This window comes from Chlamydomonas reinhardtii, chromosome 9 (assembly GCF_000002595.2).
Source record: "Chlamydomonas reinhardtii strain CC-503 cw92 mt+ chromosome 9, whole genome shotgun sequence".
In the NCBI taxonomy this organism is placed as follows: domain Eukaryota; kingdom Viridiplantae; phylum Chlorophyta; class Chlorophyceae; order Chlamydomonadales; family Chlamydomonadaceae; genus Chlamydomonas; species Chlamydomonas reinhardtii.
In genome coordinates, this window is record NC_057012.1 from 1,564,226 (window position 1) to 1,589,288 (window position 25,063).

The following is a 25,063-nucleotide window of genomic DNA, read 5'->3' on the forward strand; positions in this document are numbered from 1 at the left end:
TTCGGCAGCGGCCCGATTTGGCAGCGGCAAGGAGACGCATGTTGCTGAACTGGGCGTCCACTTCAGCAGCATGTGGGCGAGTGGCGCACCCGCCGGGCCCGTGACCTGCCAAGGCATGGGGTTGAACTCAGCCTAGAATGCCGGACGTCAGCAGCCCACCTAGAGCAGCAGCCGATATGTTCACCTGATAATAGTGGTTTACCAGGAAGTCCACATTGGTCGAAGCGCGGGAGCGGCCGCTTGGCCAGATGGCGAAGTGGGCAGGCCCGAAAGGGCACCACACGTGCACGATGTTCTCCAGCTTCTTGCCCTGCGTATTTCAGAACAGGAGGAGAGGCTGTTAGGAGCTCGTTCGGGGTTCGTAACATCGGTAACAGGGATGCGAAGCGATGCGATTTTGCGATGCTAAGCGATGCTAGCGAGGTGAGACGATTTGAGAAGAACCAGAGAAGCAGGACATACCTCGAGCTCGGGCGAGTCCCGCGAGTCGTGGTGCCCATGCTCGACAGCGGGTCGTTCACCCGCAGCTGCCCGCCGCACCCGCTACCGGCGGTGGCGCCGCGTAGCAAGCACACACCGAGGCGCATCGCGTAGGCGAGAGCCAGCAGCAGAGCCAAGGGGCGCGGGAGAGCGTTGAGCACCGCGGACGCCTCGGGCAGGTCGACGGGGCTGCCCCCGCGCAGCAGCTGGTGCCGCCGCAGCAGTTCACCCGGCTGAACGCAGATGGTGCGTATCCCTGTTGTGGACGCAGTTGTGGGCGTCCGGCTGCACGTTCGTCGGGAAGCCCTCGGGGAGCGCGAAGCCCTTCACAAACACGCGGGTGTTAGCTATGCCCTTCATGATACAGTCGCAACTATGTATGCGGGTCGCGTGAGTCCATGGCACCGACCCAATCCTTGCTTGCTCGCCTCGCCGATCTGTTCCGTGGTATCACCTGCAGCAGTTCACTGTTTCCACTAGCTTTGATTGCGCCTTGCCTGCTCACCCCTCCTCAACAGAGGTCGCCCTTGACGCTTTCCATTTACTCTACCGTACTGCAACCAGCTCGCACCAAGTGTACAAACGCTTATCAAGGGTGGCGCATACAGTAGGCATGGCCAAGACCGCCGTTTCCATCGTTTTGCCACGCCCGGAAACATTTAGTGTTGCAATTTGCAAACCTGGCGTCTTGCAGTCCTCCACCTCCTCGGCGGACATATGTAGGAGATCCTGTAACGAGGTCGAACCCACATCCCCGCCCCTTAGAGGCCTAGACAGGCCGTAATCGACCCCCGCAGCCCCTCAGTAGCATTGATCAGTGTACGCCCGATTGCATGCACACAGCATCTCCTGCTTGAGTTATCATATCTCAGCAGGCCTCGTCAAAATCTGGTCAGTTCAGACAAGTAGGCCATATTCCAGCCTTCACCTCTCATGCGAACTTCCAAGCCTTGGGCACCGTATGATAGCGTACGGCACCCCTGGGTGAACTGGCATCATAGAAACGCGAGCTGCAGTGCCCCAGTCGCCAGTGAATACAGTCCGCGCAGCATCCCGTGTGTATACCGTATGCAAGCGGTTTCCCATGCATCCGGCCGTACATCACATGCGCATGTGGTCCTTCTCCCAGCCCCAACGCCCTACACTGAAGCTCCCGCAGCCCCCGGGCATGCTTTTAAGACTGTTTGCATTGCATTAAACCGCGGCCGTCAGGCCGACTCATCCGAGTGATGCTTCTCAACGTTGTTCTTCTGCTTGAGCGCCTCTCGCAGCCAGGAGGAAATCTGCGAGTGCGTGCGCATGTTTGGATTGGGGCACACAATGTCAGTGGATGTCTGCAAGCAATGTGCAATATTCTTGTTGGACTCGACTCAGCTGTAGATGCGCACAAGCATACCCACATTCGCTGCCCCGCCCTCAAATCTCACCTGCGTCACGAGCTGCTCCTGCCGTTTCTCGCTCGCGTGCCGGACAAGCCACGCCGGGCTGCCCCGCTTCTCCTCTCCACCCGCACCAGCACCGGCACTCAGGCCTCTTGGACCAGCCCCGCCAACGCCTCCACAACTACCTGCCGAGCGGTAGGGCCCGTGTCCGAATGGCCCCCGCAGGCCTCCTGCCCCAGGCAGCAGGCAGTCCGGGCGCCCGCCACCACAGCTGCTGTAGTTGCTCCAGGCGCTGGGGCCATGCCCAGAAGCGGACGCGCTTGTGGCATTGATGCCGCCGAGGGTGGCGCGGCGCAGCGGCAGCGCGGGTTGAGGCAGCGGTGACAGGTCCGCTGGTGGCGGCGCCAGCAGGGAGTGGAGGTTGGTGTCCGCCTTGTCGCCTGGGATGAACGGCGGTGCCTGGCAGCCGCTGGAGGCAATACCATCTGGGGGCTGAAGGGGCAAGCTGTTGCCGTAGCACCTGAAGCCAAAATCGTGGCTTGCCCTGTCCGGCTGCTGCGACGGCTGCCGCTGCTGCTGTGGCTGCTGCGGAGGTAACTGCACGGGCGCGGGGTAGGTTCCGTGCAGCACCTTGCCTGGCGTGCTCTGCAGGGCGTGAGCGGCGGCATCTTGTAAGGGCGACAGCGACAGCGGCTGCTCTGCGGGCGGCAGGGGCGACACTGGCGGTGCCGACGTCGCCGCCAGCGTTTGCGCCTGGGCCAGCAGTGACGGTTGCAGGCGTGTGTCTGGAGACACCCCAGACAGCATGAACACGCCGCCGCCGGTGCTCTCGGTAGGCCACGAGTCCTCTTCCCCAAACAGGGATGACGCCGCAGCATGCTGGAATGGATGAGCGCGCTGAGCCGCCGTCGGGTTTGGCCCATCAGCTTCAAGGCTGCTGCCTGCTGGCCACATTTGCTTTCTGGTCTGGTATTCGATTATTGCAGTAGCTGCGTCCGGATGGGACCGTGGCGGCCCAGTAGAGGGCTGCGCAAGGGGAGGGGCGGAACGTCGGCCGTCGAGTGAAGGCACGACCACGGCGGCTGCAGCGGCTATTGACTCAGGGAAGTCTGCACCTTGCTGCTGCTCGGCCTCCTCTGTGTCGTCATCAAACTCCATCAGGCAGCTGCGCCTGCTGAAGCCAGCACCCGACACGGTGGCACGCAGGCCCCTGGCGGCTGGGGCTGGCGGGCCGCTGGCGGGCGCGGCAAGAGCGCGAGCAGGAGCCGCAGCGGCGGAAGATCGCGGCTGCTGTGCAACAAGGCTGCGCCTGCTCCCGGCGGTGCCACCAAATAGGGATGCAGTCCCGGCGCTGGGCCCGGTCGGAGACAGTGGAGGCGAGCTTGGCGGCAGTGTTGCTGAAAGTGAGGGGCCCAGCCAGCCTGAGCTAAGACGCTTGCGGTACGGCAGAACAGCGTTTTCGGCGGCTGTGCTGAGCAGCCCGCTGCCAACGCCTCCGCCACCTGCACCACTGCCAGCTCCGCTGCTGCCGCCACCGCCGCCGCCCAGTATGCCAAGGAGGAACTTTCGGCTGGTGCGGGCGGGCGCCGACGTCCGGCTGTCAAGCCACCCGGTGGCGGCGCCGCCTCCGCTCCGCGAGAATGCGCCACCGCCGCCACCACTTGGCGCGCCGTTCATAACGGCACTGGCAGCAATGCCGCTGGGCCTCGGCTCCGATTGAAACAGGCTAGCCATTGATGCACCGTCCGTACTTTGGCGGGTCAGACGCGGCCGCAGCATGAAGGCGGTGGTTGTAGCGGCGGCCATGGCGGCGCCGCTGCCGCCCGCTGCTAACGAGACGTTAGTGCCCAGGAGTCCTGTCGGCGCGGCTGCCACCGATGACGTCCGCGAAGTCCGCGTTGGCAGTGGCGCCTGGGACGGCTGCAGCGGCGTCGTCTGCGCCGACTGCCGGGCTGGTTGGACACAGGGCGCCGCGGCCGTGCTGAAGGGCGTCACAAGCGTGGGCGTGTCCGGCACGCTATGCGGGTAGCTGGAGTAGCAGCCATCGCCGGCAGGCAGCTCCGGCAGCAGGAGTAGCATCGAGGCGGCGGCGCCTGGGCCAGGGGGTGTGCTGTAGCTGACTCCAGGCGAGCCGGTCGGGTGGCGCCGCCCTGCCGGAAGCTCATCTTCCGGCCTGGCGCGGGCAGCAGCTGCAGCTGCCGCCGCTGCAAAAGGAGTCGCACCTTGCAGTTTTGAAGCGCTGCTGGGCTGAAACAGCGCTGCCAGCGGCGGCTGCGGTAGGTGTGGTGACACTGCAGCCGGCCAGCCTGCTATGGCCAGAGCACCCGGCTCGACCGGAATGACCAGCTGAGGCGGCGCCGCAGCGGCGTCCTTGGTTGGCGCAGTTGTGGCCTTGGGTGATGAAAGGCATGCGGGCGCGTCATGCTGAGAGGACTGTACAGCACTGATACGTTCTCCGGCATTGCTGTCGATGCCACCTTGCAATCGGGCGCCGCTGCCCTGAGCAGTGCCGCTGCGCGCGCAGGCCGCAACGTCGGCCGTTAGGCACCCAGTCATATCGCCCGCACAAATACCGCCAACGGCCGCAGCACCGGCCGTACGCTGGGCTTTCAGGGCCGACAGGCGCAGGGCCACATACGATTCAGGGCTGTGTGCAGGTTTGCCCGAGGCGCTACTTGCACCTAGCTTCTGACCTGAAGCCAGAGGCGCCGCCGCTGCCGTAGGCGCGACGCAGATAGCATGAGCCTCGCCCGCCGATTCAGAGCCGAAATGGCTGCTGGCAACAGCCGGAGCTGCAGCTAATACGATGCCAGTCTGTGACTCAGCATTAAGCCCAAGGTAGCAGCCGAAGTTTTGAGCGCGTGTGCTGCTGCTCACAGCACTTGTGCCAATCCCAGACGTAAAGGAGATTCCACCAGAGAACGATCGTGACAGACCGCTTCCGCCTGCGCCGGTCCCGGCAATGCCGCTGCCGGTCTCCGTCTCAGACTCGGTGAGCGTGTTGGCGCTGGGCAGCTGGTTGCGGCGGTGCTCCGGGATGGTGGACAGGCGCTGCAGTGCGCGGAGGTCGGGCACAGAGCGACGTTTCTGCACGGCTCGCGAGTCGGCGTCGCTGGCGCCCGCAGCGCCTGCTGCTGTCGCGTCTGCAGCCGTGCCACAGATATCTGCCGCCGCCGCCGCCGCCAGTCCTGGCTCAAAGCCGTCAGGGCCGAGAAACGCAGCGGTGGCCAGGCAGGTGCTGTCAAGCTCGGGCTGCCGTGGCGCAGCTGTGTTACGGAATGACGAGAAGGGCGTCCAGTCCGCCTCGGCATCGGCCCTGGTTGCCGCCGCAGCGGCTGCGGAAAGCGCGGCGGCAGCTGCAGCGGCCGCCGACGGCGCCACACGCGAGCCAATGGAGGGCAGGGCCTCAAGGGCGCTCGGAGAGGCCACCGGCAGAAACGCACGCTGGAAGGCGGAGGAGAACTGCGGGTGGTCGGTGGGCTGCGCTCGGGCCTGCGGCGTGGCCGGCAGGGATCTCGAAACCGGCGCAGCGGCTGCGTGGCCGGCTGTTGGAGCGTGCAGCACGTGTGTCAGCGCCTCCGTCGGTAGCGTCGCCTGGCGGCACGGCGGCGCCTGGACCTGAGGCAGCGGGACCTGCGCAGCAGAGGCTGACATCTGTGTCGAGGTGCCGCCGGCGGCCTGCCGCTCGGGGTGGCCGGGATGGGAGCGCAGGACGGGTCGCAGTCGTCCGAGGGGCTCTGCTCCTGCGCCGGCTGGTGCACCGGATGATGGGTACGGCTGCAGCCGCTGCTGGGGCCTGTGCGGCCGGCCCTCAGAGGGCCAATTCGGCAAGGAGTGCGCGGATTGAAGCTGCTGCTGCTGCTGCGGTGCGGTCGGTGACGGCATGGATGCTGGAAGGCCGGGCTGGCCTGCCATCCCAAGGGCAGCTGCCGATGCAGTGGCTGAGGAGGGTGATCGCGGCCAGCCGTGCGCCAGACGCGGGGAGGGGGACGGCGAGGGCCGGGAGGAGCGCGGGGCCGGCGGCGGCGGCGACGCGATTGGCGGTGACGCGGTCCCCACAGATGGAAATGGAACAACGCGGGGGTCTCGTAGGTGCGTGCGCAGGGCCTCAATCTGAGAAGACATCAAGTCCAGAGCTGCGCCGTCGCCCCAGATGCTCAGGTCTGTGCCGCATTCTTTCTCGCTAGCTGCGTCGGCCGCTGCATTGCTGCCATACGGGCCCCCTCCACCACCGGCCCCGCCAGGCCCGCTCACGCACGGGCTGCCACCACCGCAGTTGCTGACGCGGAAGGCACCGCTGCTCGCCCTGCTGCTACGCCCACCTCCACTGATGCGGTGCGTGCTTTGTGTAAAAGCAGCGCCCGCGCCGCCAGCACCGCCACCGCTGCTGCGGCGGTTGGCGCCCACACCCCACAGGCCGCTGCTGAAACCGCGCCGCAGGTTCATAATAGCGCCGTGCACCGGTCCAGCGCCATGTATGGCACCAGCTCCATTGTAGCTGAAGCGAGTCACGGGGCGGGCCAACGAAGTGTAGCTGCTATTGGCGTTGCTGCCCGGGTCAGCGTCAAACGGATCTTCGCCGGTGCTGCTGACGGCGCGCCGCTGCCGCACGAGTCGGCTCATGCGGCGCGCAACGCGCTCCGCCTCATCTATGAGCTCGGCAACGGGCGTGCCCTCCTGCGGCGGGTCTGCAGGCGTGGTGACGCTGCTGTGAGACGCGACGACGGATGGGCATATCGCGGCCGATGAAATGCCGGGACCTCCAGCAGCAAGCGTAGCACCGGGGCTGACAGGGCCGTCAGCAACGCCCGGCCTCCCGCCAATGAGGATAGGCCGCCTGCTCGCAAGGCCGCAGCTCGACGCGAGCGCCGCACAGCCCGTGCCACCGCGCTCCGAGCCCAGCGCCGCAGTCTGGGCGACGGCGCTGGTTACGCACGCCTCGGCAGCCGGGTCGCCAGCCGCCGCTGCGTCTGCCACCTCATGAAGGGTAGCCGACTTCTTGAGTTGCCCAAAAGGCAGGCAGGTACATAACGCCTGGGCCAGGGACGATCCCTTGGGTGTCTTCGCCGTTTTCACGGATGCTGCTGGCTTCGCCACGACAGCGACAGTAGCTGGCTGCACCTTGCTGGTCGGAGAAATGGCGGCGGGCATGCCAGCACTGCGCACTGCTACTGGCTCGTTGCGGCAGGAGGTGTCGATGGCTTCGTCCAGTTGCAGGAGCAGCGGTGGTGGCGGTACCACGCGCGGCACTGCCTTCCCCTCCGTACCGGATGGCAGTGATTTAAAAGCAGCCGGTGAGGGCTGCGCGTGCGCCTGCTGCAGCTGCAGCAGCTGCCGCTGTTGCAGCTCCTGGCCCGGGGCAACCGTCACAGGTGCCAACAGGCGCTGCCTGCTCCCGCCCGGCAATCCGGACGGGGCTGCGCCCGCTCCGCTGCCGGTGAGGCTGCCATCCGTGTCAGGCCCAGCAGCGGCAGCAGCAGCTAGAGACGCTGCATGCATCGCGCCCGGACCCTTGGCGCCAGCGGCGCCATGCCAGCCAGCGGCACCAATGGCCGCTGGGTAGCCACCGCTGCCGTTGCTTTCGTTCCGCTGCAGCGCGCGGAATGACCTCGGTGAAGGCACGCCAGTGGAGGTGGCGTAGGTCAGCACCATGCTGGGCGACTGGGACTGCGTGCAGGTGGCTCCAGCTGTGGGTGAGGCGAAGGCACAGGTGGAGGCACTCACGCCGGACTCCTCCATATCAATGTCAATGCCAGCTTCGCGCATGTCCCGCGCGCGCACGATATTGACATGCACGGCACGCGGAGTAGGCATCCCGAGGCTGGCTGCCGCCGCAGCCACCGGTGGGTCACCACTGGGCCCGGGCTGCTGGCTGTGGCCCCCGTTTGAGTGGCCTTGGGTGCGGGTACCGGTCAGAGTGGCGGCCACTGTTGACGTGGTTGCTGGCGGCATTGCCGAGGTCTGGCAGTGCAGCGCTAAGGGCAGCCGGAGTGGTGGCGGCGTCGGCAGGGCTGTCACCGCCGCCTCCGGCAACTGTACCGGCAGATGCCCTGCCGGGCCGCTGCCATCAGCTGCGCGATTATCTTGCTCACACGGCTGCTGCGGCTGGTAACGCTCGCTGGCGGTGGCCTTGTCAGAGCGCCCGGTGTTGGCGGGTGTGTGGAAAGGCCCGCTGTATGTGTGGCGTGTCGGGCCATGCTCCGCCTCGTCGTCATCCTCGCCCTCCGCTTGGGCTAGGAGCCGTTGCGGGCGCGGTGTTGGGGCAGAGTAGCGGCCATCCACTGCATCGCCAACGGTGCCAACGCCAACACCAGCGCCGACACCCAGCTCCCGGCCTCGAGCCGCAGCTGATGTGTTCATGGCCGCCGCAACCTGCTGCGTGACCGCGCGCGCGCGCGCCGCTGCGGCGTGTGCAGCAGCGGCCACCGCAGAGCTATTCATGGCAGTACGCGCCCGCGCGCCAGCAGCCGGCGGCACCAGCGCAGCTGCTGGCACGGCAGCAGCAGCCGAGGCGCCGCGCCGCGTCCGCGCCGCTGGCCGCACCAAGCAGCTGCCACGTGGCGCGTCACCGCTTGCGGCGACCGTGCTGGTGCTGTCATTGATGCTGCTGCCGGCGCGGTCATAACTCTCGCCGCGCGCAGCATGCGGCGTTGTGGGCGAGGTTGGCGAGGTGAGACTGGGCGGGTTGCCCACCACCACCGGCTTTGGGGTGGCCATGGTAGCGGTACGAGACATGGGCACAGCCTTGCCGCCAGCCCCAGGTGACGTGGGCGCTTTGATGGGCGACAGAGGTGGGCTGCTGGCCGCACCGCCACCAAGCCCGCCTGCGCCGCCTGTGATGAAGCTAAGCCAGGATATGCGGCTACTGATGCGCGCGTAGAAATTGCTGGCGCTGCTAGTGGTGCTGCCCACAGAGGTGCGCTCCCCGCTGCCGCTGAGCACCTGACTGCCGCAGGCGCTCGCGCTAGCGCTGGCGGCGGAGCTGCGCTCCCCGTTGCCGCCCAGCACCGCGCTGCGTGCGCTCCACATGCCGGCATCGACGCTGCTGTCGCTGCGCCGCTGGCGCGAGTGGCGCCCGCCGCGGCAGGACTGGCCGGCAACAGTGCTCACGACGCGCCGGCCACCGCGGCCGACGGCGGCGTGTAGGATGACGGATGGTGGCGACGCCACACCGAACGTGTTCTCCAGCTCTTCATCAAACTCCTCACCATCCTCCTCCTCCTGGGGCGGCACCTCCGGAGCCGGCAGCGGCTGCACGAGTGCGGTCTCAGCGGCCATGATGCCGCTGACCGCCACTCCAGCCGCCGCCATGGCCACAGCTTGCCGCTCCGCTGGCACGGCGAGCCTGCAGGTGGCTGCCCCTGACACCGATGACTGGTGTCCAGCGGTAAGAGAGCCTGCAGCAGAAGGCGCCGATGCTGCAGCGAGGCTGACACTCCGCAGGTCCTGCCTCAGCTGCTCCAGGTAGCACTGCTCGTGCCTCCGCGCCAGCGAGCCGCCCACCGACATGAGCGGGTGCGCCAGCGCGCCGGACCGCCACGCACGCTGAGCCGCCACGTCGGCGCGCATGGCGGCGGCCGGCGGCAGTGCCAGCCGACCGGCAAGGTGCGCCGCCAGCCACTGCGCCTGCAGCTCCAGCGACTCACCACTTGTGCCCTGTGACAGTTGCGGAAGGCGCAGGACAAGAGCGCACACAGCGTGGGTAACGAGCATGACCGAGCCTCAATTGTTCATGGCTCAATGTTTGCATCACTTACACAAGTCCACGATAGCCAGGCCCGACAGCTCTGAGTATCGCACCTGCCGGAAGCCAATGAATGCCAGCTCAGGCACGTCCGGGTGCACCACGCCACGGTACACCCCGAGCTCGCCCTCGCCCTCGCCCTCGCCCTTGCTGCTGTCCCCCAGCTCCCCCATGAGCGCCTCCCTCAGGCTGCGATCCAAGTACGGCATGAACCGTGGGTCACGCAGGCTGGGGGCCCACAGGACCAGCGGTTTGCCGGATGCGGCTGGCGGCGCCGCCACGGCCGCTGACGGTGACAAGGTGTTGTTGCGGCGGAGCCGCCAGAAAGCGCCGCTGGCTGGGGCTGCCTGGGTGGGTGGAGGCGGCAAGGTGGAGGCGGCGGCTGTGGCTGTGGCTGCGGCCGTCAGATCATGTCCGCGGTCCGGAGTAGCGCGCTGGGATGCTCCGCGCTTCAGCTGGTCGCTTACGAGCGCCCAGAAGCGGCGCTTGGCGGGCGCCCGCAGCGCCTTGCCCAGCGGCCCGGGCTGCGGCGCGGTGTAGTGCGGCCGCAGCGAGGCGGCCAGCGCGCGACGACGGGCGGAGGACAGCAGCTGGGTTCCATCCATCACAAGTGGCGCCACCTACGGAAAGAGGACATGCGGCGTACGGCTTTAGGGGCGCTCTGTGCCTGGAGAGCTCAACGGTGGGAGCAGGCAGGTTTCTGGGGGCGCGGCCGTGTGGGTATTCGGCTCTGCGGTGGGGGCATGCAGTGCTGGCGGTTGGCACACACGCACCCGGTGCTGAGGCACGACCAGGCGCACCGCTGCACCTCCCAACAGCAGTGCTGCAGAGCTGGCGGCATCCACAGCGTCCGGACCTGTGTGCGTGGTGGGGGCGGTACCACGAGGGTGAAGGTTACGTGTCCCGTGAAACATGTGTAACCAACCCACACTTTGTCTTCCCGAGAACGGCCACCCACCGTCGCCCACAACAGTTACAAAGTCGCCGCTGTGAAGGAGGTCAGTTGCTGTGGCGCTCTTGGCATGGAGCAGCTTGCAGGGCATGTCGGCCGGCAGAAAAGCCAACGCCTGTTACGAGCCACAGAAAGTCACACACAAGTCAGCACAGTACTTTTGATTGCCATTGCGCTAGCGTTGACGACCTCGAATGCACTCTAGATGGACTTCCTCTCCGTTCCGGAAGGCGAAGTTCGATGTCGGCACCGTAACCCACACCACCACCGCCTAGCCATCCATGGGCGTGCCCCGCAAGCATCATGTAATGGAACAGTGTTGTGATAGGAGGGAGGGCCGACGGCAGGAGAGGATACAGGGCATGCTATGTAACGGCACCCAGCGTGCAGATAAGGTCAGGGGTGCACGTGGTGAAGACCTAGAAGGCTACCATGCTGGGCGGCACCGCCGCTGTGCTTTCATGTATGCGTGCACGTACCGCAAATCTTCGACATCACACACACCGCTAACCCAGCCACGACGCGTAACTGGGTCCCGCCCAATCGCTTCAAGAGGAGGCAGCCCTAATGGTATGCGTCCCTACTATTGCCATCATCTCCCCCGGAACGCACCTCTGCTGCCATGTCAAGCGCGTCTGAGGAGAAGCCCGTCGCCACCACGATGTAGTCAGCGTACAGCTCCCGACGCGTCGCCCTGTCGCCTGCCGCCGAAAGGTCATCGCATATGACAAGCCACCGGCTGCTATGCAGGTATTCTGATGGCGCGAAATCGTTGCTCTGCGCCGTTGCTGCGGGGCCGCCCGTTTCGACGTGGTGATGGTCGCCCGATGCTGATGTCGACGGGCCGCGGGCCAAGCGGACAAGGTGACGGACTCGGCAGCGGTGCAGTATTGATGTCTGGCCATCCATGTCTGGTTGCGGCAGGTGGTCGCCCTGCGCAAGCGGACCACTGATGTCAATGACAGTTGTGCGGCGCCGGAACGCTGCGGCCAGATCGTGCATACGACAGAGGTAGCACTCTCAAACCAGCCCATACCCACCGATCCAGCATTGTTCTCCTGAATCTGCAAGTGACTGGGCGTCTTAAGTGAGTTCGCAGCCTCGCCGTCGTGTTCTGCAGAGAGAAGAGAGAACGTTATGTCTTTCGGGCTCGGCGGCTCGGCGGCTCGTCAGCCCCCAGTGTAGTATATCAACGCGATACACAAGTGGCCCAACCACGCCATATATTACAAATTACGAACGGCGTTAGAGTTGTACTGCTAACGTGGGAAGTTCGCGTTGCAGCCAACCAACAAATCGTCAGACGACCGTTCGTCGGACTTGCGGGCAGCATAAATAGCTGCGTTTACTTGCCGGCAGCATGTTGCTCAAGCACAGTGACTTTGAGCCAGGGGTAGGCCCGCATCGCAGTGGAGGCCGCGCGGCCGGCGTGGCCAGCCCCAACGATGCATACTTCCACAGGCGCCGTTATGTTGAGCCGCGATTGTGCTGTCTGCATATCTCGCTCCATCATCCAACAGGTCAAGGGGGCAAGCTCGACCGCAGCCAGACGGAAACGTCTGGGTGATTGCGGACCAACCGCGGACGCTAGGGTCCCGCGAACTTTGGCATTGCTTTCCTAGCCTGACATAACAGCTACAAAGATAAGTGGGTAATTGACACGTTGCAGAAATCCTTGTGAGCTGGCGGTGTTATTTGCTCGCGGCCGCTTCGTCTAACGGGGCCCTTCTACAAGCTATGTTTCTATATGAAATCACACGCGCAGTAAGCATAAAATACATTATGTGCGAAGTGGCGAAATATCGCCCAAAGCATGCATGCTAACGGCAAAAACAAGCCACGTTGCAAGACTCGGTTTTACTCAGCCTCCCTCACATCGCATCATTCCCCACGTGTGCAAGTACATAGTTCATGAGCTATGTGTTCTGCTGTAAATCGATTGCTGGGTTTGGGCTGGCCGCACGGCGGAGCCTTGCTCGTCGGGCCCAGTGAGCGCTTCCGACCTCCATGTTTAGGATAACTCGTGGCAAGTAAACGCGATAGATCTACGCGACTTCGAAAAACATGGTGACTGACACGGTTTTTGCCGAAGTGCAGGGACATGTACGTGCAGGACCCCGTCGTTTGCAGACTGTGGTGCCGCGACAGCGTAAAATGCACATTACTGCATGTTTTGACTGCTGTGTTGGATGTTGTCATTCAGGTCGATGGGGGCGATGAGACGCTTACGCCGGAAGAGCTTGCCACTAGGGTTTCTCATCCCATGACTGGAAACCATATAGCGTGGCCTTCCCCAAGCTGGGCATCGAGCGTGTTACTTCCTCGAAGCTGTACATGTGAAACCGTGAGTGCGGGGACAAAGTGCAGGGGGTACGTCCCAACCCCAGCGAACAGGGGAGTTCTGCTATTTGCAGTTGTCACCAGCAATTATCGCCTACGGGTACCCTCTATCGACGTGCTTGACGGGTGCCCTCTACCCTGCCTAGTCCATTCTACCCTGCGCAGTCCCCACTGGGTGCGCGTGCTGCAACCATTAGGGCGCAGCGGGCAGTGGCAAATCTGGCCGCCAAACTTACCCTACCCTGCTCCATCACCGGTCCAAAACGCCTGAAATGGCCCCTGGCACTGCCACGCATTGACTGCCGCACGGGGCCCCTGAGCGCTGCCGCATATGCGCTGTGTACGACTTACATCGCATACTTTAGCGGAGATGTGCTTACGCAGATTGCCGCTGTCCCTTGTCGACGGACTTGACTACAGCTGTGTTAAAAACACCACCCATACACCTCATCGCCATGCATGTTAACACACAGGGCGCTACAAGGCATCACCCCTTGCCAGCACATGCCTCGGCCTATGGATTTCCCATCGGCTACCCTTGAACTCCACCTCAGAAGTCAAACAAGATATGTGGTCCCCCTTGCATGGGAAAAGTGGCCTGCGCCCACGCCACGTCTCTAGTCTGAGGCCGCAAACGTCAACGTCATCTCTCGGACTTAGTCGGGGTCGGTTCGTACAGGCACGGCCCGCCATGCGTCCAGCCACGTCCCGCTGTCAAGCAAAGGCACCAGCAATTAACCAAACAGCAGGAAATCCTCTAGCCAAAACACTCCTCTGCTGCGCCCTACCACATACCGTGCTGTGCTATGCTCGCCAGCAAAGACCCTAACCAGGCACCGACCGGCCTCAACCTGCGCGCCGGCGCCGCGTCTCGGGCGGCGCCGCGCTCGCCTCCTCCACTACACATATGCACGCCGCAACTGCTGGGCCCAGGGCCGCTGCCGCCAGGCCCTCTGCCGCTGCTGCTGCTGCTGCTGCCGCTGCTGCTGCTGCTGCTGCTGGTGGGGCCAGGCCCTCCACCACCACCACCACCACCACCACCACCACCACCATCGCCGCCGCCGCCACCGCGGCGCAGGGCCGCTGGCCACGCGCTACCAAGCAGCATCTCCAACCGTTCCGCTACCACGGTACGGTATGCGACACCCTCGCTCTTTGCAAGCATGCGCATCACTGGCTCGTCCTGGTCTGCTCTACTAGCCGCTCCGGGTCTCTCCTCTCCTCGGGGACTCTCACGCACGGTACACTCTTCGCCCCACTTGTTGGCACTCTTGTCTCTCCCCGATGTATCTGCTCTCCATCTAGCGCACGACCACCGACGTATCGCCACTGAAATGGCAATCGCTGCCTCATCCGCATCCTTGCCCTTCACAATCCGTACGCAGGCGCATCCTTATCGCCCATAATGTATAATGAAAGCCCCGCTGCACAACGCCCTGATCATCGCAAAAACACTCCAATCTCCCGGCGCCTCCCCGGCGCGTATCCCGGCAACACACAAACCGTCTTCGGCCCACCTCTCCCCGGTTTTGATTACCACAATAGACACACACGCACTTTCATTACCCAACATCAAAAGCACACACTCACACGTAGACTCTTCCTCCGTGCGCTTCACTAATGCACACACGCACACACACATACACACATACACAAAAATACACACACGCGGGATTTCAGTGCGTGTAGCGCACCCACCCCCGCCCCGCCCCCCTTCATCATTGTAAAACAATTCTTCCAAAATCGAGATCACTTAGTAAGGCCTATTGATCGCAAATAGGCGGCGGGTCAAAATGAGCCGGAGCGAGAAGCGACTTCGCGAGTCCATGGACAATTGACTGTCGCGAGCAAAGCGCCCGAGGTGCGTGACAGCGGGACGCGGCTGGACAACGGGCGGGCGGTGCCTGTATACGCCGACGCCGGCTTTGTCCGGGACATGAGGTAGCTTCAAAACCTTCGGCCTCAGGAGTTGCACGAACGTGGCGTGGCGGCACAGCCCACTTTTCCCCTCAAGAGGGAGCGCCACCTTTTTCGTCCAAAATCGAGATCACAGCAGTAACATGGTATACGCACTAACCTGCAAAGGGGGATGAATGAGTTGTGCGTCGTGTGGCCTGCACCGCCGCTTTAAACTCATTCGTGCCTTGTACGCCAACGTTCAGTCCCGAAATCCAGAAATGCCAACGCTAGGGCTGGCCGGATCTGGTAAGTACCACTAGATGTTCGGATGAGATGTTTGTGTTGTGCGGTTTTGTGTAGTCTGACCAGTCGTTTCCCATGCCGACATGACGCGCGTAGATGTCAAGCACCTGCCGGTGCCTAAACGCATGCCCATGCGTCGTCGACGTGTCGGGCCCTTAAAAATACGTTTCATCAGCCCCCTGGAGTGCTGTCACAGTACTCATGCTGCCCTCGCGCAGTGACAGGTGGTGAAGCGGGCTCAGCTGCTGCATCCCAACGCCGCCCACTGTGCTGCTGCCACTGCCGCCTCCAGCTGCCAGGCGCGCTCTCAATGCCTCACGAAGCCGCGCCGAGACCTGTGACGGTGTGACCATAAGTTATGAAAGCGGTTGACTGAATCTATGATTAGGCCATCGCGGCACGAATGTCAGGGCGTGGCAAGGGTGACAGGGAAACGCTGGGTTATGGTAGCTTCGAACGGTAGACTGTTGGACTGTGAACGCCCCGCGCTTGCGTTATGCTCTTGACGTAAAAGCCCCATGAGGAACCTGGACCCCATCGCTCACCTCGCTCACGAGCTGCTCCTGCCGCGCCTGGCTGGCTTTCCGCACAGCCCACGCCGGGCCGCGGCGCTCATCGACGCCGCCCAAGCCCACGCCCGCCACCATGCCGGTCCCTGCGCCCGACAGCACGCCACTCCCTCTTCCGCCGCTTTCCCCGGCGCCCCCTCCAGTCAAGACCCCGCCGGACGTGTAGTTCAAGGCAGGGCTGGTGAGGCCCGGCGAGGTTACGCCACTGGCGCCGCCGCGGCCGCCGCCGCCGCCACTGCCTGCCGCCATGCCTCCAACGAGCCCGTGGACCGTGCCCGCCTGGCCACCCTGGCCGCTGGCCGGGTGCACAACCGGGCTGCCTGCGCCGCCGGCACTGACTCCGGCGGTGGCGGCGGCGATGACGGTGCGCCGGGTGGTGGACCAGCGTGCAGCTGCCAGCAACTCCTCATCCACGTTGAGCATGGGGCTCTGCAGCGACGCCGCCATCTGGATCTGGAACTGACTCAGCCCGTGCGAGTGCCCGTGCCCGTGCCCGTGCGGGCCGTGGGCGGTGGAGCCAGACTCCAGGCCGCCCGGCGCACCGGAGCCGGGGCCAGCCGCGCCAGAGCCGCCGCCTATGCCGCCAAGCAGCCGCCCGCTGATGCCCTTGCTGCTGGCGGAGGCGATGCTGCCTGAAGCGTGGAGCATGCCGGAGGCCGTGTAGGGCCGGGCAATGCCGCCGGGGCTGTAGCCGCCAGGGCTGTAGCCACCTGGGCCCAACGCGTGTTGCGAATTCATGCCGTACATGGTGTTGGGTCCAGAGCCGCCGCCGCCGCCCATGCCGCCGCCACCACCATTGCCGGTGCTTGCGCCCAGCACGCCTCCCAAGGCAAGTCGCTGCTGCAGCTGCGGCGACAACTGCAGGGCGAGGTTGGGCGAGCTGAGGCGCGAGGGCAGCCTGCCGCCGCCCTGTGCCCCCGCTGACGCCGACCCCGGCACTGACGCCGCCATGGGGTCCAGCGTGATTGACCTGCAGCAGACAAGGGCAGGTTGCAAGGTGCCGATCAGGGTCAGGGAGGAGACGGTGCGTGGGCGGGCAGCATAGGGCAGCAGGGCAGTTGCATGGCAAGGGACTGCTGTTGCCAGCAATTGAAACCACAAGAACCACATCTCACCTGCGCGGGGGGTTGCGCTGCTGATTGCCGCCCCTATAGTCCTTGGTGGCACGTGCATCGGCAGCCGGCGTCAGCCCGAAGCCGAAGGTGCTGGCCGGCGCGCCGCGTGCTGCAGCGTGAGCGGCGCCGTCGCGTCCGGCGACGTCAGCGCTACCGCTGCCGCGCAGTGCTCCGCCGGCAGCCACGGTATGCGCCTGTCGCGTCAAGCCAGCTGCACCGCTGCCGCCACCGGCCAGCCTGTGCTCACCATCCGTGCTGCTGGCTGTGCTGGAGCCGTCACAGTTGCGGCTGTTGTTGTCGTGGCCGGGTGCTGTGTCGCCTATCAAGACGCCCGAGCCATGGCCGATCGCCATGGCAGGCTGCTGCTGTTGGCCCGGGCCTTGGGGCAATCCTAGGGCCGCAGGCAGGGGCGCCGAAGCGCTCAACGGCACATCAATGTTATGGCCCACAGCAGCTGGGGTGGCCGGCGTGGCCGGCGTGGCGCTACAGGGCGCGCCGGCGTTCGTTGGAGCAGCTATGGAAATGCGCTGCGCGGGGCCCTGCGGCTCGCCGTGTCGCTGGTGGTTGGGGTCGAGGGGCTGGTTGGTGCGGGAACCGCGGGCCATCAGCAGCCACGGCGTGTGCCGCGCGGCCCACTGCTGCGCAATGGGCGACGTGTCCGGCGCCACCAGTGACTGGGACTGCGGCAAGCCGCCGCCATGCCGGCCAGCGGATCCCGGCGCAGGCGAGGCTGAGCCCGCAAACGACCATCGCTGCGGTGGGCCTGCCTGTGTCGGTTCCGCCGCCTTTATCGATCCCAGCGTCTGCCGGTGGCTCGATGCTGCTGTGCCCGCGGTGGGGACCGCGCCGTCAGCGGCCACGAATGCTCCGTCGGTGTGGCGCACATTGCCTGGCCTAGGCAGGGGCACGGAGAGAGGCGAGCCCAGGAGCTTTGCCGACTGCTGCAGGTCTACGAAGTTTGCGGCGGCGGCCTCGTCGACGGGCAGCAGCAATGAGGCATCAAAGTCATCATCGTCGAGCGTGGGACCGGCGCCCTCAGCAAAAGGACTGGGAGACTCCTGCTCCTCTGGGCGCGCGCTGGAAAGGGCTACATCCGGTGACGGCATGTCAGTGGCGGTGGTGCCGGCGGTGGTGTTCGTGGCGCCAGTGAGGGTGCCGGGAGCAGCTGCTGGAACAAGCGGCGGCCGCAGGATTGAGCCCAAGGCAGAGGCGAAGATGGTGGCGGCCGCACTTTGTGCTACGGAGGTGGGATAAGAGCTGGCACCAGAGGCTGGGGGCGAGGCCACCGCGGAGAGGGGGATGGGAAGCGGCGGGGTGCCCTCCGCACCAGTGCCGTCTGCGCCGCTGGGCTCCGGCGCGCCTGCTCCCGATGCAGACGCGACTGCCAGCTGCGGCACGCGTGGCGCCGTCGCAGTGCGCGGCTGTCCCGCCGTGAGCCGCTCGAGCGACAGCAGCAGCGCCGCGTCCTGATCGTCGTCGTTCACCAGGTCTGGGCCAAGATCATTCACCGCCAATTGAGCGGAAGTGGGCCGGTCGTGAGCACCGCTAGTGGCACCGCCTAAGATGGGCGCGGGAGCACACGCTCCTGCGTAGGCCCTAGCCCCGCCGGCAGCACCCTCACGGCCCGTGGCTGCGCCGCCACGCTGCTGAGACTCAGGGCGTTGCGGCAGAACCTGAGCGCCGCTGCTGCCGCCCGTGCTGCTCCTGTTGAACGCCCCGCTGGAGGAGGTGCGCGACTTGCCAGCCGCCCGCAAGCCACCCGACGTCCCGTTTGGCGGCGGCGCCATCCCGGACCTGGGGCTGCTGTGGTAGGCGGCATCGGCGCGCAGCGACGACTCCTGCGAGGCCCCGCTGACTGCATTACCGCTGGGGCCGCCTCCACCTCCACCTCCGCCTCCGCCGCCACTGCTGCCTGCCGCCATGCGTTTCGTGTATGGCAATATGGCGGCCTCAGCGGCCTCGCCCAGCAGCCCGCCCAGAGCCCGGCCGCTGTCACTCTTGCCACCGCCGCCGCCGCCACCGGCATCTCGGCCGGCGGACCCTCCGCCTGAGAGCAGGTTTGCCAGGGAGGCGCCAAGCTTCACCAAGCTCTTGCGGCTGGTGCCGCCAGCCACACTGCCACCGACGGCTCCTGCTCCGGCGGTGCTGCCGAAGCCGTGGATGCCCATGCCCATGCGGGAGGGCCCCGCGCTGCCCACGCCCGGCATGACTGGGGAGCCGCCGCCATGCACCACGCTGCCACTCGCGCTGAAGCGCATGCCTGGCAATATGGCTGCGGCAGCAGAAGCAGTGACACCTCCCCCGCCCCCTCCGCCGCTCACCAAAAGATCAAAGGTGCCACCTGCAGCCCCAACCCCAGCAGCACCGTTACGCGGCGAGGTAAGGTGCAGCGCCGCTCCGGCGCCCGGCGCGTCGCTCCCGCTGACCAGCCCATTGTTGGCGTTGCTCCTGCTGACACTGGTGCTGCCACACGCCAATGCAGCTGATTGGCTCATCAGAGATGCAAAGTTATTGCCGCTGACGCTGGTTGGTGAGGGCGCCGGCACCGCCTGCCACTGGCCTGCACGGTGCTCTGCACTCCCCAGCGTGGCCCGCGGTGACAGCACAAAGTCTGCGCAGGGGGTTAACAGCGCGGTAGCCGCAGCTCGCTCGCTCGCAGCATCAGCCCCGCCTGTGGCCGTCACTCGAGGTGACGGCGCTGCGGAAACCGGGGGTAGCAGCGGTACTCCACCAGTGCTGAAGCCGGCGCCGAGGAAGCTGGCGGTTGCGGAGCGCCGGACACGGCGACTGCCGGCGCTGGGGGCGCCGCTGCCTCGAGGTGCCGGCGACGGAAGACCGGACTCAGAGCCCAAGGCTGCAATACGCCGAGAGCTGGTCATTGTTGCCGTTGCTGCCATGGCTTGCGCAATGGCCGTACGTGCCGCCACCGACACTACACCGGACGTTCCAGCGGGGACGGGCGACCCCGCAAGGGCTGGGCGCGTGCTCCAGGACTCCCCTGGACCGACGGAGGCAGTGCGCTGTGGTGGCCGGCGTCGCAGGAGGTTATGAATGAAGGAGCCCCGAGCCGACTGTGCCATCGGCGCCGGCGACGCAGGAGCAGCGACCTGGCTGGGGCCAGCAGCCGGCGCTGCCGCAGACCCCGCTGTTGGCATTGAGACCGCTGCCGTACCTCCGCCGCTTGTGGCGCGGGGCCGGAATCCTTCCCTGAGCGGCTCCACCAACAGCCGTGGGGAAGTTGGGCTTACGAGTGACCCTGCGGCGTCGACGCCAGCCGTAAACGCCGCAAGCTGCGCTAAGGCCGTGTCTGTGTAATCCGCACCAAGGTCGTAGGCGGTCTGGCTGCGCCGCGGCGGCAGGCGGCGGTGCATGCCCTTCGCAACTGCCTCCGCCGCCGCCTGCACAGCCGCGGTTGCCTCGGCCAGGGCGTCCTGCTCCGTGCCTTCGTTGACTTCGCCAAGCACAGGGAGGTCGGGCCCCGCAACGCGCAGCCGACAGGACGACTGCGCCCCAAGCGGCTTACTAGAGGCCGCGAATGATGCGGTCGTGGCTGGCTGTGCCGTCAGTAAGCTAGGCGACGCCGGCGTTGCTCCGCCGCCGCCCGGGCCGCCGGGGGCTAATCGAGGCGAAGCCGCCGCGCTATGACCCGAAGAGGCCCTTGAGAATGAGAGCATATTTGCGAGGAAGCCGCCCACGGCGGGCGATGCGTTCTTGGAGGGCGTTACCGGCGCCGGTGCTGCCGCGCCCTCGGCGCCTACGGACGCTCCAGCAGCAGATGGGAAGGGAACCTGTGCCGGGTTGCGCAAGTGGTCACGCAGCGCCGCCAGCTGCGACTGCAATGCGTCAACAGCGTCCGAGGCGCAGTCGGGCCGCCAGGCCGCGGCGCCCGCACCAGCGCCACCGTCAGCACCGCCGGCAAAGGAAGTGACGTTGCTGCGAGGCGTGCCGAGTGGGCTGCGGCCGAAATTCATGCTCAAGGTCCCCAGCCCCTGGCGCAGCGGCGACCCCAGCAGGCTCGCGGTGCGGACACGGGCGATGCCAGTGCTGGCCCCGCCCACGCCCGGGTTGAGGGGCGAAGGGTGGCGGAGATGCGGCTTGGCAACCAACAGGACAGCTTGTGCATTAGGCATGGAAATGGACCGTCGGGGCGGCCTCCGATGCTGAGCAGTGGTGCTTGTCGACGAGGCCGGGGGTGCAGCAGCGGCAGGCGTCAGGAAAGCGGCAGCCTTTCCAGCGGCCGTCGGGGCTGCTACCGCTGCTGCTGCTGCAGGCGAGGAGGGCACTGCTGCAGCCGCACAAGCCGCCGCCGCTGATGAAGCCCACACCTCGGCAACGGACTTGCGGCCGTCAACGGCGGCTGCGGCGGCTGTGACCAGCGGTGCGTCATGTTGAGGCGCATCCTCATCCTCCGCGGTGCTGGCCATTGCGGCGCCAGCGTCGATGTCGCGCCCGGTGCCGTACAGCCTGTTGTCGTACAGGTGGACGCCGCCCATGGCTGACTTGGCGGAAGAATGGGAGTGCAGCACGCTGGCGCCGCGGGGCAGCGCCCGCGGCGACGCCGGTGACGTCAGCAGCAGCTGGCTTGCGCCGAGGCCGGCGCTGCCGGCGTCCCTGCGGCTCGTGCCCCCACCGACGATTTCGCCATTGCCACCTGCCTCCGAGCGGTGTTGGACGCCGGTGCGTATGGTGAGGAGCGGGTTGCTTCGGCCAGCAGCGACCGAGGCCTTGGTGGCCCCGCTGGCACTGGCCCCAGCACCAGTTGCAGCGGGCACGCTGAGATGGGCGTCCTTGATGTCATCTAGGGCACTTGCTGTTGCGGACAGCTGCGTGCTGGCGCCCGTAGTTCTGCTGTTGCCTGCACCGCGGCGCCCCTTCGCAGAGGGCGAGCCGGCCCCGGTCTGGAGCTCCTGGAGCCGTGGCAGCGGCTCCGACGCGCTAGACACAACCTTCGCTACGTGCTGCAACCCTGCGCTGCTGCTCTGCTCCGGGGCGATTGATAGCATGCCTACGCCACTGACCGGCGCGTCGTCTCCGTCATCGCTACTAGAGCTCACAATACCCGCGGGCGACACTACAGCTGACAGCAGAGCAGGCCGTTGACCAGCGGCATATACAGTTGCCACCGATTCTGCAGCGATGCTGACACTCCGCAGGTCCTGCCTCAGCTGCTCCAGATAGCACTGCTCGTGCCTCCGCGCCAGCGAGCCGCCCACCGACATGAGCGGGTGCGCCAGCGCGCCGGACCGCCACACACGCTGGGCCGCCACGTCAGCGCGCATGGCGGCGGCGGGCGGCAGCGCCAGCCGACCCGCCAGGTTAGCCGCCAGCCACTGCGCTTGCAGCTCCAGCAGCAGCAGGCTACTGCCGGCGTGAGCCTCCAGGCCCATGAACGCCAGGCCAGGCACGTCCGGGTGAACCATGCCACGGTACAGAACCATGTCGTCGGCCCCATCCGCACCGCCCAGCAATGCCTGCCGCAACGGGCCGCTCAGGAACGGCATGAAGCGGGGGTCATGCAGGCTGTGCGCCCACAGCACCAAATGCTCTCCAGTGCCGCCGTTGCCACTGCTACTGCTTCCACCTCCGCGCCGCAACTTGAGCTTGTCCTTGACGAGCGCCCAGAAGCGGCGCTTGGCGGGCGCCCGCAGCGCCTTGCCCAGCGGCCCGGGCTGCGGCGCGGTGTAGTGCGGCTGCAGCGAGGCAGCCAGCGCGCGACGCCGGGCGGAGGACAGCAACTGGGCACCATCGACAACAGAAACGCCCGCTGCTCCCGCTGATGAAGGCAGGAGAGTGAGTCGGACGCTACCCCCGCCTCGTAGCAGAGTTGTCGCGCATGCGGTATCCTTGGCAACCGCACCTGTCACGGAGGGAGCGAGGATGGTAAGGCATGCCGTTGGTGGTTAAGTCAGCCGAGTGCCCAAAAGCGAAACCGCCCAAGCGTCCGAATGGGGATTCCTGCGCCGTCCGCTTACCGCTGCCAAGCACCGTGACCCCTGCGGCAGCCATCAGCTCCGTTGCCGTGGCAGCTGCTGCCGGCAACACCCGGCCGACAGAGCCCCCAGCTGGTGAGAGAGGCCTGGCGCCTTCCGGCAGCCACGCAAATGCGTCGGGGCCGCTGCTTCTGCTGGGGCTGTCGAAGATTGCGCCGGACTCGGCCACTATGACTACAAAGTGTGCCCTCAGCTCCGCTTCCACTCCTGTATGGAGGTCCTGGTACCTCACACGCCATGTTGGCATGCAGCCTGGGCTGGGGGCCTCCAGGTTCGACAGGAACACCAGCTGGCGTGACGTGGCGTCTGGGCCTGCCGCGAGTGGTAGCCTGTCGTCATCTCCCTGTTTTAGCAAGGTATACACCGCATGCACGTTGCTCTCATAAGTGATTACAGCAACCTTGCTAAGTGAACTCGCATGAAAATTGTGTACCTAGCCTCCAGCCGGACTGTGCAAGTGCACTTCTCACAAGTTCATGAGGTAACTTTAAAAATATGAACAGTACGTGCAGGACGAAGTATCGAACAACACAAGGCCCTTTCTGACTCTGAGCCTGTCCTCACCGTCTGACGTCCGTTGTTAGCTTTTAGATGCACGCGTTCCTCCGTCTTCTTTACATACTCATCTGCGGCAAACATAGTCTCAGACTCAGTAGGGGCGGCACCCTGCGGTGGCGCATGCACCGTGGCGGTGGCGCACAGAAGTCGACTCCTGCTCGACCCTGCCTGCACATTTCGCTGAAGTGCACAATGATGTTCAATTCCACCTTTCGAATCAGGACATCCAAGGGCGATGCGGAAAGTTGTCACTGCGGGCGCCAGAGCAGCACACAGGACGTCCGCGGGCGCGGAGCTGCCAAGAACGATGACATCAACTAGTGACATGTTCTTAGTGTTCATTTCCTTTGCCATCGGCTCCGGTGGCCGCTAAACCGCCGGTGCGCGTTTTCTAGCCTATTATTAGGCACTGCACTTGGTTGCCAAGCATTTGTTAATGAATACCCTGGACATTCTTAAGTATTGCTTCAAAGCCACTTGTGATGGCTGTGAGCGCTGTGTAGCCAGTACTGCGCGTGATGGCATCATCTGAAATGACCCCCACCCACAAAAGTGCGGGAAGCGTTAGTTGATGGAAGTGCGTTGTCACCTAATTATGCGTGGGCGGGGCGACTGTCCAAATGAAAGGTAGGGTGGCGGAATCCGGCGACAGCCTGCGACCGCGAGGCCGGCCTAGGCCAGCCTAGGCCAGCCTAGGTCAGCCAGGTGTCAAGCTTGTCACATCCGAGCGACGAAGGCAGGGATGTCGACCTACCCAAACTGCACGACTTGTCAGGATTTGCTTCTCTAGATAAAGACTTGGGCCGTACGGAGTAGCTAATGGTGTCGCAGGCAGCGTGCCAGCGCACACGGTCTTACTCTGCCTCCCCCGGCCGTCCAATGAAGCTCTGTTGCTTGCAGAAAGGCACTCAGTTCGTCATGACGGATGACGAGCGACATACGCACCAGGTTGGCGGCCCAACAGAGAGCAGCGGGCGGCCAAGGCGGCGGCCAAGGCGGCGGCGGCGGAGGAGAAGGCGGTGACGGCGGCCAAGCGTACGGCCAAGCGAGAGCGGGACAAGGAGCTCTGGGAGCAGCACCGGGCGGCGACGGCGGCCAAGGCGGCGGCCAAGCGAGAGCGGTACAAGGAGCTCTGGGAGCAGCACCGGGCGGCCAAGGCGGCCAAGATTGAGCAGGACAAGGCGCTGGCGTGGGGGTGAGGAGGGAGGAGGGGCTGTGTCATGACGTTATGCATCTCAGACCAACAGGGGAAACGGCGGATCAACATCACATCATTCCCCACGTGTGCAAGTGCATGGTCCAGACATGTGTTCTACTGCAAGTCGATTGCTGGGTTTGGGCTGGGCCTGGGCGCGCGGAGCTTTGCTCGTCACATGACAGGCTCACGATGTGCCCATGACGCAGGCCATGTCTTGAGCGGGGCCGGGCGCCTACTCTGTCCTTTTCCATTGGAGCAGATCAACATAATCATTTCAACGCATGTTGCATGAGCTATCCCTGAGCTAGTCTTATGTTTAGGATGGTTGTTGGCGGGTGATGAGGTGTGGTGTAGGCGTTTGTGCGTACCTGGATGTAGGAGGCGGAGGCGCAACCCCAGTTGACACGCCGTCCTGAATCCAAGTCTGTCGACGAGGGGATGCTGCTTCGGCGGTTGATAGCCCCTATACACCCCGTCACCGCCCGCCGTCGCCACCAAGTGGGCACACATGCATTGGCGAAGGCAGCCCTGTC

The 25,063-nt window shown here is 65.3% G+C and overlaps 4 protein-coding genes across 4 annotated transcripts in view; 1 reads left to right on the forward strand and 3 right to left on the reverse strand.

Annotated features, from left to right (window-relative positions):
* CHLRE_09g397701v5 (uncharacterized protein) overlaps nt 1-426 on the reverse strand; it is a 1,662-nt gene extending 1,236 nt beyond the window's left edge. The window contains exon 1 of the mRNA XM_043065857.1: nt 185-426. The gene's annotated coding sequence lies outside the window, so the exon portion shown is untranslated. The remainder of the gene's footprint in view (nt 1-184) is intronic.
* A 294-nt stretch (nt 427-720) lies between these two features.
* Nucleotides 721-12,376, reverse strand: CHLRE_09g397702v5 (uncharacterized protein). Its single transcript, XM_043065858.1, has 7 exons — nt 11,599-12,376; nt 11,171-11,491; nt 10,565-10,673; nt 10,380-10,462; nt 9,663-10,226; nt 1,908-9,518; nt 721-1,763 (listed from the first exon to the last, which is right to left on the reverse strand). The coding sequence occupies exons 2-7, from the start codon at nt 11,465-11,467 to the stop codon at nt 1,689-1,691; spliced, it is 8,739 nt and encodes a 2,912-aa protein (XP_042920872.1). The 5' UTR covers nt 11,468-11,491; nt 11,599-12,376; the 3' UTR covers nt 721-1,688.
* Nucleotides 12,377-12,950: 574 nt separating this feature from the next.
* CHLRE_09g397550v5 (uncharacterized protein) lies at nt 12,951-23,766 on the reverse strand. Its single transcript, XM_043065852.1, has 6 exons — nt 23,542-23,766; nt 23,339-23,400; nt 22,757-23,117; nt 16,785-22,641; nt 15,646-16,639; nt 12,951-15,435 (listed from the first exon to the last, which is right to left on the reverse strand). Exons 1-6 carry the CDS (start codon nt 23,672-23,674, stop codon nt 15,256-15,258), a joined length of 7,587 nt encoding a protein of 2,528 aa, XP_042920873.1. The 5' UTR covers nt 23,675-23,766; the 3' UTR covers nt 12,951-15,255.
* Nucleotides 23,767-23,906: 140 nt separating this feature from the next.
* Nucleotides 23,907-25,008, forward strand: CHLRE_09g397500v5 (uncharacterized protein). The gene is made up of 3 exons (XM_043065849.1): nt 23,907-23,959; nt 24,281-24,527; nt 24,737-25,008. Exons 1-3 carry the CDS (start codon nt 23,953-23,955, stop codon nt 24,831-24,833), a joined length of 351 nt encoding a protein of 116 aa, XP_042920874.1. The 5' UTR covers nt 23,907-23,952; the 3' UTR covers nt 24,834-25,008.
* Nucleotides 25,009-25,063: the final 55 nt, after the last annotated feature.